The following is a 19,755-nucleotide window of genomic DNA, read 5'->3' on the forward strand; positions in this document are numbered from 1 at the left end:
CTATGGGGCTTTATCAGGCTTTAAAGCCAATATGACAAAAACGGAGATACTTAATATATCGGTCCCGGTAGCGGATATTCCGTGTATTCAGAGGGTGGTGCCCTTTCGATGGGTTAAGGGCCCTATACGATATCTGGGTATTCAGTTGGGGGTGGATTGGACATCCCTATTTCAGCTTAACTATATTCCCTTGGTAGCATCCCTAGCTAGGGATATGGATCGGTGGGCCTCATTATATGTGTCTTGGATGGGGCGCATGGAGGTTATTAGGATGTTGGTACTGCCGAAGTTCTTATATTTTTTTCAGGTTTTGCCTATTGAGGTCCCTAGACAGTATCTTCTCCGATGGCAGCGGAACCTTTTACGATTCGTGTGGGGAGGTAGACGACCCAGGGTGGCTCAATGGGCCATGTTCAAGTTTAAAGCGGAAGGGGGTCTGGGACTCCCCCATTTGGAGCATTACTACCGCGCGGCTCAACTCCGAGCGGGAGTGGAGTGGCATGCGCCATCTTTGAAGTTGTGGGTGCAGGTAGAGCAGGGAGTTTTGAGTGGCTCGGGTGGGGCTCGTACCCTAGGGTCGCTTATGTGGGGGGACTTGGGGGCACGGGAGTTGGGAAGCATTTCTAACCCGTTTACTAATTGGACAATGAGGGTGTGGAAGGGAGAGGCTGGCAAACTCTTGGGTCGTAGTAAGGGGTTGCATCATTTACCAATGTGCACTGCCTCTGATTTCGTACCGGGCAGAGATGGGGGGATATTTGTGCGGTGGGCAAGGAAAGGGTTGCACTACTTTGGCCAATTTATAGAGGGAGAGTCCATTCGTGCTTTTCCAGAGATCCAAAAGCTTTATCAGCTTGATTCTAAGGACCTCTTCCCGTATCTACAAGTGAAAAGTTATTTGCAGAAGGCTAAAAGGGCAGATGTTGCAGCTTATAGCTGTTCTGACTTTGAGCAGCTTTTGGGGTCCCCGGTGCGCAGAGGTTGCATTTCGCTGCTGTATAAATGGGTGCATCAGGATAAAGGCCGGAAGCCTTCGTATTTACTGGCTTGGGAAGGGGACTTGGGGCAGGTGTTTGAGGCATCTCTGTGGGAAACTATTTCGTATAGGATACATCATTTAGCTGTAGCCCCTATGTTGGTGGAGAATGCGATTAAAATGCTGGTGCGCTGGTATCTCACCCCAGTGACTCTGAGCAAGATGTCCGCTACGGGCACAGCCTTCTGTTGGAGGGGATGTGGGCAGCGGGGAACATTCTTTCATATGTGGTGGAGTTGCCCCTCCATTCAAGACTTCTGGAGCCAGGTGTTTAAGTATGTGGGGGCTCTCCTTCAAGTGCCTCTCGCGAAAAGAGCTGAGGTGGCCTTGTTGGGGTTTCCCTCTGGAGGGGTAGATGACACCCAGGATAGATTGGTGCGCTTGGCTTTTACAGCGGCTAGGTTGACTGTGGCTCAACACTGGCGCAGTACTGCTTCACCTACTTTGGCTCTGGTGCGAGAGAAATTGGGATGGGTGTGTGAGAAATATCGGCTCTCGGCCCTGTTGACTAGAAAATGGCAGCAATATCACGATATTTGGGGGAGATACCTGGCAATGGAGGGTTTGGGGATGAATAGTTCTGTTGTCAGCTGAGTTATTGGCTTCGGCCGGATGGGTTTTGTGGGGGTGTGTCTTCTTGGGGTTCTTACTGGGGGTCTGTGACCTTAGGTCCACTTCTTTTCTGATTTTTCTACTTTTCCTCACGTTGGGGTGTAATTGTGCCTATTGGTGGTGTTCTTGGGTTTTTGGGGGGAGCAGGGGGCTGTCACTAGGGGGGGGGGGGGGGGGGGGGGGGGTGGGGGGGTGACATCAGGAGATTTGTTGATCTGCAGATTACCTGCCTGTATTGTAGTTGGATATTCCTGATGTTTTGCTGTGATGTTTTTCTCTTGTCATAAATAAACAGTTACAAAAAAAAAAAAAAACCTAATAAACTTGAAACTTGAACGTAAAAACTCTTCTGCCTCCACAAACTGTAAAAAAAAAAAAAAATGCTGAAAAATGGGCCTACTATGCCCGTGTGGAAAGAGAAATGGCCTTTTCACTGGAAAAAAACTCTTCAGGGGGCAAGCCAGCACCCTTGCTATCTCCCTCCTACTGCTTGAAGATCCTGAATTTCTTGGAGACATCTATATAGTTGGCAAGTCATATAAGCCACCATTATCCCATGTGATATATGTAAATTCAAAACAAATGACTGTGGAGACCGATGTTGCCGAAGTAGGCTTTATCGGAATAAAGTAGTGAATAAAACATCCACAGCTTGATATATAGACGTTCACTTGCTCTGAACTACAAGCCATTCTCTGACGTAGCTTTCTTACACACTTGTGAGGAAACGACACTTGGACCCCTGAGGAAGACTTTTATGTCGAAACACGGTCCATGTAGGGTTCTATATATCAAGCTGTGGATGTTTCATTGACTACTTTATTCCAATAAAGTCTACATCAACAGTGATCCTTAGAAATTGGACAATATATCATGATTTACTTGAGGCCTCCTGGTGGAATTTAGTTTGTTTGACTCATAAGTTTGAGATGGAAAATGCTTATTCTACTCCTCGATTTCGTTCTGTGCGATATATGGGGGCCACTTTCCAATCTTATATTGTGAATGAAGATGTTTAATTTTCCTGTTCATGTATGCTGGATTGTGCTCTGTGGATATTGCTGTATTGGTTTTTTTTTCTTATTGAGTGGTTTGACACGATGTTATTATTGAAAAACTTGAATAGAGAATGTTTGAACAAAAAAAATAAAAAAAAAGTCTACATCAGCAGCATCAGTCTCCACAGTCGTTTGTTTGGGATTTTCATCTGTGGATCCGCAAGGTCAACTTCTTGGTCGGATATGACATGCAAACCACTTTGATGGTGACCAGAGAAAGGCAGTGTATCAAATCTCCCTTTCCTATGGGTAGAAGCCATGGACAACACAACCAGCTGCATTCCCCACATAACAATATCTTATGAAATTCTCATTTTAACACTTTAACTTTTCATATGCAAAAAGTGTAAGTTAGACTGCATCGAACTATCTGGATGCCACTTTAGTCAAGCAGTTTGAAGAGAGCTCCCCCCCCCTCAGGGTTCTTGGTAATGCAAAACCTTGCCATTCCCCGAGGTTCATGATGGCAACAAACAGTACATGTACCCCCCCAGCCCTCCCCTCGATCCCAAGCTGACATCTCTATTTGAACACCCCCAGTCATTCATTCCAGTCAAATGGGGAACGGAAGCAGAAGCTCCGCTGTGACCAGACCCCATCCCCAAACCTTACAAGTACTATCACTGCCTCAGCAACATGAAGGGTGAGAGGACTGAAAAAATTCTTAACTCGTCGGGGCCCACCCCCCAAAAAACCCATTTCTTAACTCCTTTAAAAGCTGAGCTTTGGAGCGTCCTACTCTAGCATGTACCAATCAGAGCCCTTGTGATTATTCCCCATCTATCTATCCATCCCTGCCTCTTCCCCTTTTATCTTGTGACCCCCATAAGATCAGCTCAGCCATGTTACGACACCTTCCCTGTATTTCGGGGACGGTGTCTACTGCCGTCAGCTGCGAGGCACCTAACAAGAGGCAAAAAAATTACTTGAGGCGTCTCGCTTTAAAGCGCCTACATTTAGAGGAATTTTCAGCTCAACGCATAACTTGGGGGCTTGTAAATCTAAGATGGGTGGGCAGCGTTCTTTCGTTACCAGTCCATACGAGTCTGGAGAAGTTTTACTGAAAATAAATAGTAGGCGGCAGCTTCCTCAACGAGAAACATATTTGACTCGAAACAACACAATTTAAAATGCTTTTTATTTAAGGATGCTTTTAACTTATAAATTACTTTTGAGCTCTTCCTCTTTCTTCTTCTTTTCCACACTTTTTTTTTCCTAATTCTTCCTTTTTTATGTTGATATCTTTTTCATTATTGTATAAATTTATTAGCTCATTATATATACTTGCTATGTAAATCCTTCTTTTTTTTAATTTTTAAATTGTATTCATTGTATAAATTGCTAGTTTTATAGTATCTTATATGTTATTTCTTATTTTAATATTATGTTTAATTATATGTTACTTTTATATATTGTAATTCGCTTAGAAACAATTTTAATTAAGCGATTAATCAAATATAAATAAAACTTGAAACTTGAAACCTACTCACTACTCAGGTTACTGCTACTGCCGTGAATTATTCCTAGAGTGCAACCAGACGTACGCAGCACTGTAGAGAGTCACGAAGGTAGCAGTCCCTGCTCAAAAGAGCTTACCATCTAAACAGAAAGGTCAAACATTTCATTCACAGCTCACAGAGCTGAGTGAGGCGGAGAGCGTGGTGCAGTGGCTAAAGCTGCAGCCTCAGAACCCCTAAGGTTGTGGGGTCATATCCGCCCACAGTGCTTGTTCTGACCCTGACTTAATTCCCCCCCCCCCCCCAATTGCTCCAGGTACATTAGATAGATCATGAGCCCACCTCCAGGACACACAGGGAAAAATGCTTGAGTACCTGAATAAATTCATGTAAACCGTTCTAAGCTCCCTTGGGAGAACAGTATGGAAACTTAAATAAACACAATGTGGAGCCATGAAACTTACAAGTTATTCCACACCTTTCTTGACATTTGTTCATTTCAATGAGGCAAATGAATCTCGTAAAATGGGCCTGAGTATAGGGAAACCAAGCCATTGTGACATCGACAATGAGGTTGGCTCTTAGGCATTGGTGGACTGAGGCATTATGACATCACAATACGAGGGGCCGCTGAAATGTTCTCAGCCCAACCAAGAAGAGAATGGGAAGAGTGTGGCAGAGTGGTTAAAGCTACAGCCTCAGCACCGTGAGGTTGTGGGTTCAAACCCACGCTGCTCCTTGTGACCTTGGGCAAGTCACTTAATCCCCCCATTGCCCCACGTACATTAGATAAAGAGCTTGCTGGGACAGACAGGGAAAAATGCTTGAGTACCTGAATACATTCATATAAACCAGTGTTTCCCAACCCTGTCCTGGAGGACCACCAGGCCAGTCAGGTTTTTGGGATAGCCTAATGAATATGCATAAGAGAAATTTGCATATAATGGAGGTGACAGGCATGCATATCTGTCCCATGCATATTCATTAGGGCTATCCCAAAAACCCGACTGGCCTTGTGGTCTTCCAGGATAGGGTTGGGAACCACTGATGTAAACCATTCTGAGCTCCCCTGGGAGAATGGTAAAAAATAAATAAGAGTAATCCTGTTTGTACAAATGAAGTGTAAAACGCAAAGGCATGACATTACCTAAAGTCCTGGCTACTTCCAGGTCTTGTTGCATATATCCTGTACTTTTCTCTGTATTCCCCAGGGACCAGTAAGCGCTGCTCAGAGCAGAAAACACAGACCCTCTTAATTTCAGGCTGCACGTTCCAATTTTCAGAGCCGCTTCTAAAACCACCACAGAAGCACCGTGATGTCCGGCTGTCAGCAGCTCCTGCCCGATCACCGACACCACCACAAACGGACTTTTGTCGAGCTTCATCTTCTGAAGTTGCTGATAGGTTGGCTCCAAAGATTCTGCAAGGTGTCAGCATACGCAAAATTACTCCATCAGGCCGAATAAAATGCTCCACTACAAATTTATTCCATTCAGTTCATACCACAAATAACTATAGCTTAGATAGATAATATCCCCAATTAGTTATGTTAAAAAAGCATCTATGAGTGATACAATGTAGAAGGGAACAGAAAAGAGGAAGCCATCTTCGGTCTCCATTAAAGTCCACAAGAATAAGAGAAGACTCCATTTTTTCCATTTTTAAAATGTTTATCTGGTTTGATGGACTTGGGGAGATCCTCTGCTCATTCCTAAGATAAGCAGCATAAATTCTGTTTTACTCTTTGGGATCTTGCCAGATACTCATGACCTGGGTTGACCACTGTTAGAAACAGGATAGTTGGCTTGATGGGACCTTCGGTCTATCCCCGTATGGCAGTTCTCTTATCCTTGATAATTATTTTGTGATCCGCCTTGAACTGCAAGGTAATGGCGGAATAGAAATCACTAATGTAATGTATGAGTCAAGTATAGGATTAAGCCATTGTGACATCACTGATGAGGCTGGCTCTTAGGCATTGGTGGAATGAGGCATTATGACATCACAGTCTCAGCTCTGGAATGTTGCTACTCTTTGGTCTATCGTCAATCTAATCATAATCCACTAACATTGAACATGAGGATGTTACTGATGTTACTGGACAGACTTTATGGTAGATATCCTGCAAATAGGATGGTTGGATAGGCTGAAGTGAGCTTGGACGGCAACTTCATCATTTGGAACTTAGGACAATACCAAGTGGACTTTACAGTCTATGACCCAGAAATATCAAAGAAGAGACAAGTTAATTTAATCATGTATTTTAAATGGGTATAACTAATGGGCAGACTGAATGGACCGTTCAGGTCTTTATCTGCCGTCATGTTACTATGTATAATAATAATTGTTTAACAACATAAAAATAGCCATACTGGACCAGACTGGTGGTCCATCTAGACCTGTCTCCTGCTTCCAGCCATGACCAATCCAGCTCACAAGTACCTGGCAGAATTCCAAAGAGTAGCAACATTCCAGAACCCCAAGATTCTGGAATCTCAAGGAGGAGCAAGATTCCAGAATCCCAAAGCGTAGCAGGATTATGGAATCCCAAAGAGTAACAAGATTCCGGAATCCCAAAGCATAGCAAGATTCCACGCTACCAATCTCAGGGACAGTAGTGGCTTCCTCCATGTCTGTCTCAATAGTAGACTATATGTAGCTAAAACTATATACGTCGTACTGCTTGAAACAGAGGGCCTTTTCCATTGAAAGGTTCTCTGTTCCGGTAATCAACATGTGAACTTCTTCTATGCCATCAATCACCAATGAAGTCAAAGAGTTTTAACACCATAACCGATTCCTTTTCCTGTTCAGCTTTCCCACACGTATGAATTTAATAAAGTGGATGGTTCTTAAATTAACTCTTTTGCTCAGAGCTTTTTCATTTCAGTCATCTTCTATTGGCATTTGTTCAGAGGGACATTGTCCAACTCACCCCGCATGGGAGATTTCATGACGGCCTCCACCATGCCGACCAGAAGCTGCAGACTCTTGGGATCTTGAGCCAGTCCAGATGCGAACGCTGCCAGCGCGTCTGCATGGCGCCCAAGGTACTGAAGGGCAACACCCTGTCGGAAGTATGCCTGAAATAAGAAGCAAGAAAATTTCAGGAAATGGGTCGCTACGGTACTATTCACCATAGCATATTCATGCTACGGTGCAAATATTCTAAGTGGTATTCTATAAACAATTTTCATTCCAGAGCACCATTTACAGAATGCCTTCCCCCCCCCCCCTCAACACACATACATAAACTCATGGCTGTTCAGAAAGATTCCCCCCTCCCTGTATAAATCACCACGGTTTACCACTACGAACTTAAAATGCTGGTCACGACATTTAGGGCTCCTTTTACAAAGCTGCGTTAGAGGCTTTATCACGTGCTAACTCCCGCGCTAGCCGAAAAACTACCACCTGCTCAAGAGCAGGCGGTAGCGGCTAGCGCGGCCTGCAGTTTAGCATGCGCTATTATGCGCATTAAACCGCTAACGCGGCTTCGTAAAAGCAGCTCTTAAAGCTTATACTCAAATATTCAGCATCGAGCCATACCTGGATGCCGGAACTGAATATCCAGGAAATTATTCACTGTTGTTGGTGGTTTTTTTGGTTTTTTTTTTTTTAATATCTTTATTAAATTTTCCAACTACAATTGTGCATGCAAATAATTCATCTAATATAATAAAACCCTAAGCCGCGCATGAACACACCCACCCCGTGATCCTGTTTTCCATGAGCTATAGGGCCCCGCAGGTAGAAGTGCACATGCGCGCTTAGGGTTCTGTTTACCGTTTATTGTTCGATCTGGCCTGCTCCCTGCTTGCCTAGCTGTATTGTACTTTTTAGTACAATACAGCAAGGCGAGCAGGAAGCAGGCCAGATCGAAGCTCCGAATTTAACTGCACGCATGCACGTGGATCTCCTCACTGTCTCCCGGATGTCGGCTTGAGGGCAGACGTGAGGTAAGGGGTGCTGCTGAACAGGGGAAGGGACGGGGGGGGAAGAAAAATGAAGGGTGGTCTTTGCTGGACAGGGGGACAGGAAAGAGGTGCTGCTGAACAGGGGGAGATAAAAAAAGGGGAGAAGGATTGCTGCTGGATAAGGGGAGCAGTGAAGGGGTGGTGGTGGACACAGGGAAGGTAAAAGGAAGGGAGAATGGGTGGACAGCTGAGGAAAAATAAAGACAGAAATACAGAAAGCGGCTAAAGAGAAAGAAATAAACACAGACACACATATATTCTAGCACTCGTTAATGTGACGGGCTATAACACTAGTATACATATAATATTACAAGAAAAGCACAATAAACTTACATATAGTAATACGCAATTATTTCCCCCCTCCACCTAGTATTCAAGAAAATAAACTACAAGAAACTATCTAAAAATTCTCCCAAACAATTCCAGTACAAACCCCTCCCCCCTCCCTGGATGTGTATGTTTAAAGGTCAGTAAAATAAAGTCGGTTATCATTCCTTACAAAATTTAGGGCTCCTTTTACGAAGGCGCGGTAGCGGTGTAAGGCGCATAATAGCGAGCACTAAACCGCTGGCTGCGCTAGCCACTACTGCCTCCTCTTGAGCAGGGGGTAGTTTTTTGGCTAGCGTGGGGGTTAGCGCGTGATGAAAAGTCACGCGCGCTGAAGCCCCGTTAAAAGAGCCCTTAGTCAACGGCTCCCAAACATTCATAAATTTCCTGTACCTTCCCTGCTGTATAGCCGTCAAACGCTCCATTTTAAAAGTACAGTGGAACCTCGGTTTGCGAGTAACCTGGTTTGCGAGTGTTTTGCAAGACGAGCAAAACACTCAGCAAACTTTTGACTCGCAAACCGAGCACTGTCCCGATAAACGAGCACTTACAGTCCAGGAAGCGCCGCTTCGGGGGATTCCCCTTCCGTCTTCCGGCCAGCCTTCCATGTCGGGTGCCTTCCGCAGATTGGGGGACCTCTGTCTGGGCCTGCGCGGCTGAGCTGTCCCCCCTGCACGTTGCGTGTGACGCGCACAGCGTCAATCATCGGCATTGTGCGTGTCGTGCGTGGTGTGCAGGTGGGGCAGCGCTCGGCTGCGTGGACTTCGGTGGGGGTTCTCCAGCATGCGAGGGGCATCTGACATGGAGGGCTGGCCGGCGGATGGAGGAGGCATCCCTCTGAAGCGGCACTGCAGGTTCTCTGGCGGCTGGCACATTAAAGGCATCCCCCCCGAAGCAGCACTGTGGGGTTGTTCTTCATGACGGACGGAGGAGGCGGACAGAGGAGACGGCGCTGAACACCCGGCCCCAACAGATACATACCCTGGGTTCTGGAACCAATTGTTGCTGTTGCCACTATTGTCTATGGGGAACTTTGCTTTGATTAACGAGCATTTTGGATTACGAGAATGCTCCTGGAACGGATTATGCTTGTAATCCAAGGTACCACTGTATAACAATTTTTGTTTTTGTTTTTTTTAATTTTACCTTTATTATGGGCTACTTTTACAAAGGTTCGTTACGGCCTTAACGTGCGGAATAGCGCACGCTAAAATTCCACGCGTGCTAGCCGCTACCGCCTCCTCTTGAGCAGGCGGTCATTTTTCGGAATCCAGTGTGCGCTAAAAACGCTAGCGCATCTTTGTAAAAGGAGCCCTATGCCTTTCTTACTCAACCATTCGTTGTCTTATTGTTTATAATTCAGTTGGCGTTAGTTCTAGAAGCGTAGCGCGCGGTAATTTCCTGCGTGCGCTAAAAACGCTAGGACACCTTAGTAAAAGGAGCCCTAAGACTCCGCCTCTTCTATCCTGCTGTGCCGTATGCCTGGAACAAACATGCCCGAATCCTTACGTCTCTGTTCAAGACCAAGGGGTCCTTTTACAAAGCCGCGCTAGCGGTTTTGTCGCACGCCCTGGATTTAGCCGGAAATCTACCATCTCCTCAAAAGGAGGTGATAGCGGCTAGCGCGTGCGGCAATCTAGCGCAGCTTTGTAAAAGGAGCCCTAACTTAAAAGCCCACCTCTTCGAGACAGTTCATAGTCAGTCACGGGCGAGACACCAGCGCGCCGACAATAGAGGGCAGACAATTCAGAGCAAGACACCAGTGTGCCACGGGAAAACAGTTTTAAAGAGCTCTGAAGCGGGGTATGAGTGGGGAAACCCCCCCACACACACTTTACTGCATAGTGTTTGCGCTGCTGTTAGGGGGGGGGTTGGAACTCTCCATTATAGAGAAAACAGAACTTTTCCGATTTTTTTTCAGGAAAAGTTTTGTTTTCTCTATAATGTGGGGGATTGCACCCCCCCCAACGGCAACACGAACACTATGCAGTAAAGTGTGTGTGGGGGGGGGTTTCCCCACTCACACCCCGCTTCAGAGCTCTTTATAACTAAGTTTTCCCGTGGCGCGCTTGTGTCTTAGGTCGAATTGTCAGCGCTCGATTGTCAGCGCGCTGGTGTCTGGCGCGCGATTGTCCCGTCACCCTTCAAGACTGCTTTTATCTCCTAACTCCTCTCACCTTGGGCTCTGCATCCCCAACCCTTTATATCATGTCTGTCTGTCCAAGTTAGACTGTAAGCTCTTCTGAGCAGGGACAGTCTATTACATGTCAGTCTATTACATGTCAAAATGTGCAGAGGTACATATGCCTTTCAGCGCTATACAAATGATATATAGTTGCAGCAGTAAGTCAGACCAATGGTTCATTAAGCCCAGTAACTTGTCTACGAGTGGCCAAACCCGCTCAATTGGATTCTAATGAGGAGAACCCTTCCCCCGTTCCTTACCCCCCAGAACTAAGGTGGCGATTCCAAAGTGCACCTGGCTAATAATGGTTCATGAACAAATGCACATGGCTACAACCTCGAACAAAGAAGTTCCACAGCGTAATTGTACATTTAATCATAAAATGCTATCTGAAAATTTCTTTTCAGCCTGCAACAAATTGGTTTCACGGTGTCTCCCCTGCCTCTCGTACTATCTGAACAAGCAAGCAGACCATTCCAAATGAATTTGTTCCATACTGCTTATGAGTCTATAAATCTTAATCATATCCTCTTCGCAGTCATCTCTTCTGCAAACTGAAAAATCTCTACTCGTCATAAAGGAGCAATTTCCTTGCCTCTTTCTGTATGTTTTCAGGATCTGCTTTCGCATTATAAGGTCGGGTGAACAGAACTGTACTCGCAGCGCTGTAACCGTTGTCATGCGTAAGCAGTCTAACCAGGCGGGGGTGCAACTACGCAAAGGCAGAAAAATCGCACCCAACTCATTGTTCTCCTTGCATTTGCGGTTGCAAAGTGGGTGGCGTAGGATAGAAATTTAACCCCACCCCCTTCCTTTTATAAAATCGCAAAAGCTGTTTTTAGCGCCGGCTGGATGCTCTGCGCTGCTCCCGACGCTCATAGAGTTCCTATGAGCGTCGGGAGCGGCGAGGAGCATTCAGCGCGCCAGCCTGCGCTAAAAAAACGCTTTTGCGGTTCAGTAAAAGGATGGGGGGGTCATAGAGGCATAAGGACATTTTCACATTTATCCTCAACTCCTTTCCAAATCATCCTTCCTGCACCTCGACTCCAAGAATTTCCAGAATTCCCTAAACAAAATTGCCTGATTTCCTGATGGTTTTATTTTAATCATATTATAGATTTATTAACCGGCTTTCAGGAAGAGATTCACCAAAGGCGCTTTACAATGAATAGCAATCAGGAACTCCAAGCATTTTCCCTATCTGTCCCGGTGGGCTCACAGTCTTAAGTTGGTACCGATTCACCTGTTCACTGTATTTATTTATTTGCGCTGGTTTTTACGGTAGGCCATTGAGGTAAATGCTCCGATGCTGACAGAACATAAAAACATAAGAACTGCCGCTGCTGGGTCAGACCAGTGGTCCATCGTGCCCAGCAGTCCGCTCCCGCGGCGGCCCTTAGGTCAAAGACCAGCGCCGTAACTGAGTCTAGCCTTACCTGCGTACGTTCTGGTTCAGCAGGAACTTATCCTACCTTTTCTTGAATCCCCTGAGTGTCGGAGCATTTACCTCGCCAGCCTGTGGAAGAAACCTCTACCACTGTTTCGTAAAAGCAGCCCTTAGTTATTTATCTGAATTTTTTAAACTGTCTTTATGAAGAAATTCATAAAGACAGCTGCAGGTACAGTTCAACATAAGACTTACAATTTTGATAACAGCGTCACTAGTGAAAAGACCAAATATAAATATAATGCAAAAGCATTTTTTAGCATAGGCCAGTGCGCTGAAAGCTCTGTGCTGATCCCGACGCTCATAGACTTCCTATGAGTGTCGGGAGCAGCGCAGAGCATTCAGCGTGCCGGCCTGTGTTAAAAACAGCTTTTGCAGTTTTGTAGAAGGGAGGGGGGGTCATTATATTTATATTTGGTCTTTTAACTAGTTACGCTGTTAACAGGACTGAATGAGGTAAATTCAAAATGAGCAAATTGAAATCTAATACTATGACTACCATGAAACAATATAAAAAATATACACATTTAACAGCACTGAAATACAAATACACTTCTCCCTCCATATTCACGGTTTTAGCACTCGCAATTTCGATTATTCGTGGGGGGGTTTTGGCCCGGAACCCCCTCTAGTGAATTGTTCCATCTCTGACCACCCCTTACCTTACCTGGTGGTCTAGCAGTGACGCGGGGCAGGAGCGATCTTCCCACACTCCTGCCCCGTGCAGAGCTGTCATAAAAAATGGCTGCTGTGAGTTCCCATGGTCTCATGAGACTACAACGGGATTTCACGGCAGCCATGTTTGATGACGGCTCTACACGGGGCAGGAGTGTAGGAAGATTGCTCCTGCCCGCATCACCGCTAGACCACCAGGTAAGGTCCGGGGGGCAGGAGGGAGGTGGCCTAAAAGTTATTCGCAAATTTTTCATATTCATGGGATGGCTCTGCCCCTAAATCCCGCAAATACAGAGGGAGGAGTGAAAGAGAGATATATTACAATGTCAGCCTACTTATGAAACAACTAACAAGTACACGCCAGAATATTCAAAGAACACAGATATGATGCGAATGCTTTTCTGCAATACTACTTATCATGTAGCCCAGGGGCCAAGTGCAGACAGAGACAAACAGATGATTGGCTAAGCTCAAGGCAACATCTTTATGATCGCTGAATTCTATTGGTTGATATTAAACTACTTGTTTAACACCAGTGCATAAATTCCAGTGTTATGGAGCTCTGAGGAAGCCCTGGCAACAATGATTGATTTATTTAATCGAAAAATGTATCTCTCGCTACAGCTCTGTGTGGGTTGCACATAACAAAATAATAACAAACAAATAATCACCACATAATAAAATACAGTCAAACCTTGGTTTGCGAGCATAATTCATTCCGGAAGCATGCTCGTAATCCAAAGCACTCGTATATCAAAGCGAATTTCCCCAAAGGAAATAATGGAAACTCAGACAATTTGTTCCAGAACCCAAAAACTTTAATACAAAATACTATACGTACTCGTATTGCAAGACCTCACTCATTTAGAACAGTCACTACACTCCTGTGGTGGAAGAGAGAGAGAGAGAGAGAGGAGAGAGAGAGAAAGAGAGAGAGAGAAGAGAGCGAGAGAGAAAGAGAGAGGAGAGAGAAGAGAGAGAGAGAAAGAAAGAGAGGAGAGAGAAGAGAGAGAGAAAAAAAAGAGTGGAGAGAGAAGAGAGAGAGAGAGAAATAGAGAGAGAGAGAGAGAGAGAAAGAGAGAAGAGACAGAGAAAAAGAGAAGAGAGAAGAGAGAGAGGAGAGAGGAGAGAGAGAGGGAAAAAGAGAGGAGAGAGAGAGAAAAAGAAAGGAAAGAGGAGAGAGAGAGAGAAAAAGAAAGGAGACAGAGAGAGGAGAGAGAAAAAAAGAGGAGAGAGAAAGAGAGATGAGAGAGAGAGAAGAGAGAGAGAGAAAAGGACCATCGCCTCAGTTGTGATGTGCGTATACTGTATGTACTTGTATTGCAAGACCTCGCCTGTATATCAAGTTAAAATTTAATAAAATGTTTTGCTTGTCTTGCAAACCAAGTCACTTGCAATCCAAGGTTTTACTGTATACAATTAACTTAAATTTTCACTTTCTACAACAGCTTAAAACCCAGAGAAAGAAACCCCCCAAAAAACAAACCATCTGCCCACCAGGCAAAAACATAATGAGTTGAGTTTCCAACACCATGGAAGAATAACAGACCCAGCAGCATTGAAGCCAGGGAAGAGTCAGCGTTTTGTTGACCAGCACAGCCATTATCCCCTGAGAGTCACTTCTGGGCAAAAGAGCGATAATCAGCCCTTACCAGCTATGGCAAACCACATAAAGATCGGACTGACTTTTTATGTGGTCCTGTAACACAGTTAGCTTAGCCAGGTCAGAGCTGAAAATCTGCATTTAACTGTCTAAGTGTTAACTCCGCCCCTGGAGTGCTCCCCCCTCCCCCAACCCACCACCAAAGTAGCTGGTTTGGGCTTGAGTGCTAACCTGGCATTGTCAGCAGTGCTATCTGGTTAACTGTTATAACAGAAGGGCCCCGAGGTCGGTGCAAGCAGCAGGTGGAAGATGTTGGTCGTGCCAGCGAACATTTCAACAGGTACATGGGGGTCGGGGGGTGCTCAAGTGGCTGGGAAGAGCGGGAGATGCATGGTACAGTGATGCTGGGTGCCAACCTCCCTCACTGTGCCACTCACAGTAAGTCTTTTTTTTGGGGGGAGGGTGTGCTATGCCTTGCCCCGCCCCTTCCCCATCCCCCACTACCGTGCACGCCCCTTCCCCCATACCTCTTTAACGTTCGCGGCCCAGAACACCAACCTGCTGCTCACGCCAGCGTCGGCTCTTCCTCCGACGTCACTTCCTGGACCCGCGCCAGGAAGTGGCGTCAGAGAAGGAGCCGACGGAGGTGCGAACAGCAGGCTGGGGTTGCTGCTCGCGCCGCGAACGTTATAGAGGGGGCAGGGAAGGAGCGGATGGTGGGGGGCGGCCCCGCCCCGGGCGTCTCTCACCCTCGCTGCGCCACTGCCTTAATGTGTTAACACTCTGGCAGATTTTAATCAATCTGAAGAGTCTGATTTAGGACCCTTTACTCAGGTACTCGACTCCCTTTGAATACTGGGCTTTAACTGGTTCTCCTTCTGTGAGCAAAAAAGCCTCTGGGTTGGCGTGCTTTGCAAGTAATGTTTCTTATGGCACAGAAGGGCTTCTTTTGCACCATTTAAGTAGGAGGATTACAGCCCGTTCCTAACTGCATCTGAAAACATTTTAGGAGAACAATTAACACACGCTGTACCCTGTTTTCTCACACCAATACCACAGCTTGGAGAGAGGAAAGGCAGCAGTGCTCGTTTTACATATAATAAGAGGGCATGAACCAGCTAAGCAATGAAATCATCTAAAGCTGAATTTACCCTGTAATTTTGCTATAATCCTAATGGAGGGTCTCCTCTACTTTGCAACACTCAAGAGCACTTTCTATCCAGAGGCAATTCTCCCCCACCCCTTCTCACTGAGAAATAAAATCATGTTATAATGCAAAACATTTCACAGGAAACCTACTCTCCGAGGAGAGCAACATATTTTCACGACAGATTCCTCAACGACACCGTTCAACTTTTGCTCTCGTGGTTTACGATGCCACAAGAATCCCTTTGTAACTTTATAGCCGTGTTGCCGGCGTCTTCTGATCTACAAATCCACCGGTAGCAGCAGCGCAAAACATCTCGCTTTGAAGGGTCCTCACAAAATATGTGCCGTACGCGTAAACCATTTTCTGATAAGAGCGATCGCAGGGCAAATGTTGTCGCCGCTCTTCCTTAACCATGTGTGGTATATGCCACGTTGCAAATAGAAATCGGCTCCAGCACCACCTTCCCGATATTCTAGCTGGTGCTAAACCAACGGAAGGATATCTTTTTATCCAAAGAATTGTATCTTCCCATAGAATTACTGTGGCTCCTTTCTGATGTAAATTGCCTAAATGGTATTAGAACGATTCAGAAATCTTAAGATTAGATCAATCTGAAAACCTGGCTTTTCTCAAAAAAATGTAAGTCTCCCTCCAACTTAGGAATCAAGGAAACTCTTATATCTTGGCATCCCAAGTCCTCTAAATTTTCTTCACACTTCTACCTCTAACCCTCTGTTGTAGTTCCTTCCTATTTCTCCTACTGTAAACCGCGTCGAGCTCTACGAACGTGGAGATGATGCGGTATACAAACCTAAGGATTAGATTAGATTAGATTTACTCAGGGGAAGAAGACAAACGTTCTGGAAATGGAGTAATTAGGAAATTCCTATCACGTCATGACCTAAAATGTAGTGTCATGCTCTACGTCACTATACCCTGATATGCTTTATTATGTATGGAAACTTGTAACCCGTTCTGAGCTCTTCTGGAAGGGATATTTATTTATTTAAAAATGTATATACCGAATACAACTATGCGGTTTCCATATCACATACATAAAATCTTATTTCCCTGCGATTTCCACATATAACGTAGACATGTCTGGACAACATCATAAACATACCCCCCCCCCCCGACAAAATACAGTGGAATTAGATATTTATGGAAGTGTTTTCCAGCTCTGCCCTGGATGCCTCTCTAACTGGTCTTCAGGATATTCACAATTTTATTTGATTTTTTAATTCAGTTTTCTATACCGTTCTTCCAGGAGAGCTCAGAACGGTTTACAAGAGTTTATTCAGGTACTCAAGCATCTTTCCCTGTTTGTCCTGGTGGGTTCACAATCTACCTAATGTACCTGGGGCAATGGGGGGATTAAGTGACTTGCCCAGGGTCACAAGGGACAGCGTGGGATTTGAACCCACAACCTCGGGGTGCTAAGGCTGTAGCTTTAACCTCTGCGCCCCACTCTCATAAAATATATGAGATGTATTTGTATATATTGGCGACCCAGTATATGCAAATCTGTCTCATGTATATTCATTGTGACAATCCTAAACACCACCGGGATAGGTGTGCCGCCGGGAAAAAGTTGGAGAACACCAGCTTGCAAGAAAATTTTTAGCTGATGGCCTGACAGTAATCTTCTTTTTTCAAGGAGATAGCCCACCCTTGGTTAAAAACTGATCATATTTTATTAAACAATTATTTTTTGTAAATAGACAATTTTCTTACAAGAAATACACCAGATAATCTTTTCATGTTAGGTGCATTTAACAGCTGTCTCTAGGTGTCTCGTCAACACCTGCTGTTAGAGAGCGTGGCGAGGTGGTTAAAGCTACAGCCTCAGCACCCTGAGGTTGTGGGTTCAAACCCACGCTGCTCCTTGTGACCCTGGGCAAGTCACTTAATCCCCCCACTGCCCCAGGTACATTAGGTAGACTGTCAGCCCACCGGGACAGACAGAGAAAAATGCTCGAATACCTGAATAAATTCATTGTAAACCATTTTGAGTTCCCCTGGGAGAGTGGTATGGAAAATTAAATAAATAGACATTTGCTCTGTGGGATTTACCATTCTATTAAGAACAAATTTTCAGCCCTACGATTCATTCTTACTGGTACAAGAGTGAGCGTGTGGACTCCAATTAAATTACTTGGGATTTCATGTCAAAGGGTCTATTTTTTTTTAATCAGAAAAGACCGTCTGGCTCTTTCAAAGCTGGTCAGCAAACTACGTCCACAGCTTCCACGATTGTTCTTTTGTGAATCTTAACCCCATGTGCACAAGTGCCAAAGATCAATCACAAACTATCAGAGGGTAGAGGTCAGCCACATGGATGTGCTTATCCGAGAAGAAGAGCAGTATCAGGCACAGCACTGAGCACCCTGAAAAGAAGGAAATTCAGTATCTGGAAGTTGTTTTGACTCCAACTTGTGGCTTGTTTCCGAGTGCCATGCCCTGGTTGCCCCCTGACCGCTCGCGGAACCCTTCTGGGAACTCCAGAAGCAAATCCCCAGAAGCAATTAAGAGGCTTGAAGTCAAAGAAAGGGACAACGGAATAAATCACTAAGGAAATAACTTTTCAATGGAAAATTGTTTTCTCCTTGGCAGAATATATGGTGTTATTTTACCAACTCAATGCTGTGTACATATGAGGCTAACTAGGTAAAACATTGCTCAGATAGATGGCATGATGACTTATTGTCAGTGGTTTTTTTTAATATCATACATGGATATAAAGACCTATCATAAGAACATAAAAATCGCTATACTGGGACAGACCACAGGTCCATCAAGCCCAGTATCCTGTTTCCTGGCAGAAACCCAAAGAGTAGCAACATTCCAGAGCTGAGATTGTGATGTCATAATGCCTCATTCCACCAATGCCTAAGAGTTAACCTCATCAGTGATGTCATAATGGTATTGTTCTTCAGAGTTACGTTTACTGGATTTGTGAACTAAACACGGCTAATCGATCTGAGCTTTAGACCTTCCCTTTCCTTGTTTCCAGGTGTGAATTGGGGGGGGGGCATTAAATTATTATTTTTAATTTCACTTTACTATCTATTAATGTACTTCTTTTCTTTTTTTCACACATTCATATTGTGTTCTTTATACACTCCCCGTTTTTTAATTTTTGGAATGATATTGTAAGCCGCTTAGATATTTCATGATTGGCAGGATATCAAATTTTAATACAGCAGGTGCTCTGGAATCAGAGCCCTTTATGGAACAGTGCATCGTGCTCCGACTCATGCTCGGTTTTAGACGCGACAATTTACGCCAAATGAAAATAGGTGGACATCCAAGTGCACAAGTTGGGCATGGATCCCCCTGAGTTTTATAAATTGCCCGTTGGCCAGCTCATGCCCACGGCCACGCCCCTTTGAAGATCCACACATAGGCACTTACGTGCTATTCTGCCCCGTTTCTGCGCCTTGCATCTGTTAAAACACTGTGCATCTAACATTTGGCGCCATATAAGGAGTTTCCTCCCCAGCGCATAACTGCAAGGGGGTTTTCAGAGAGGAAGGTGCATGGGCGGGTCCCTCATTTATGCACATTGCTTACAGAATTTTATAAATTATCCCCCCCCCCTTTTGTATAAAACTGTGGTAGTGTTTTTTAGCGCAGGCCAGCACTTTGAATGTGTGCAGGTTGTAGGAGCATCCATTCAGAGAGATTTGATTGAAACAAACAAGGAACAGGGCCTCCTCTATTGTTGGACCCACAGAATAGAACAAATTACCAGTGGCAGACGACAAAAAGATGTGCGAGTTTATAAATACCTGTTTTGTCAGTATTTGCTGTGGCGGACAGACGCAGGACTTTGAGAACTTTTGACAGGCACAGGCATTTGGGATCTCTTAGGGAGAGGAGGAGATAGTGGAGGCTGTGGATGGGCCATTTGGTCTTTATCTGCTGTCACGTTACTATGTTTCTATAACCATAAAGTTCTATGACAATTCTATCACAATGCAGGAGGAAAGAGCCTTAGCCTATAGGAAGAGGAGATGCAAATGTTAAGAGCCTTAGCCAATAGAGAGAGGAGGAGATAGTGGACGCTGTGGATGGGCCATTTGGTCTTTATCTGCTGTCACATTACTATGTTTCTATAACCATAAAGTTCTATGACATCACAATGCAGGAGTAAAGAGCCTTAGCCTATAGGAAGAGGAGATGCAAATGTTAAGAGCCTTAGCCAATAGAGAGAGGAGGAGATAGT

General features: G+C 45.0%; 1 protein-coding gene across 5 annotated transcripts in view; it reads right to left on the reverse strand.

Annotated features, from left to right (window-relative positions):
• TTC28 (tetratricopeptide repeat domain 28) overlaps positions 1-19,755 on the reverse strand; it is a 1,476,681-nt gene that overhangs the window by 679,133 nt on the left and 777,793 nt on the right. For 2 of the 5 annotated variants that reach the window (XM_033956276.1, XM_033956279.1), the window contains 2 exons: positions 7,099-7,246; positions 5,311-5,583 (listed from right to left, as the gene is read on the reverse strand). In XM_033956276.1, coding sequence (XP_033812167.1) covers positions 5,311-5,583; positions 7,099-7,246 — 421 coding nt within the window. Of the gene's footprint in view, positions 1-5,310; positions 5,584-7,098; positions 7,247-14,323; positions 14,490-14,608; positions 14,803-19,755 lie in introns of those variants that run through there. The other 3 variants (XM_033956281.1, XM_033956280.1, XM_033956278.1) reach the window with 3 other exon arrangements.

This window comes from Geotrypetes seraphini, chromosome 8, assembly GCF_902459505.1.
Source record: "Geotrypetes seraphini chromosome 8, aGeoSer1.1, whole genome shotgun sequence".
NCBI classification, from domain to species: Eukaryota; Metazoa; Chordata; class Amphibia; order Gymnophiona; family Dermophiidae; genus Geotrypetes; species Geotrypetes seraphini.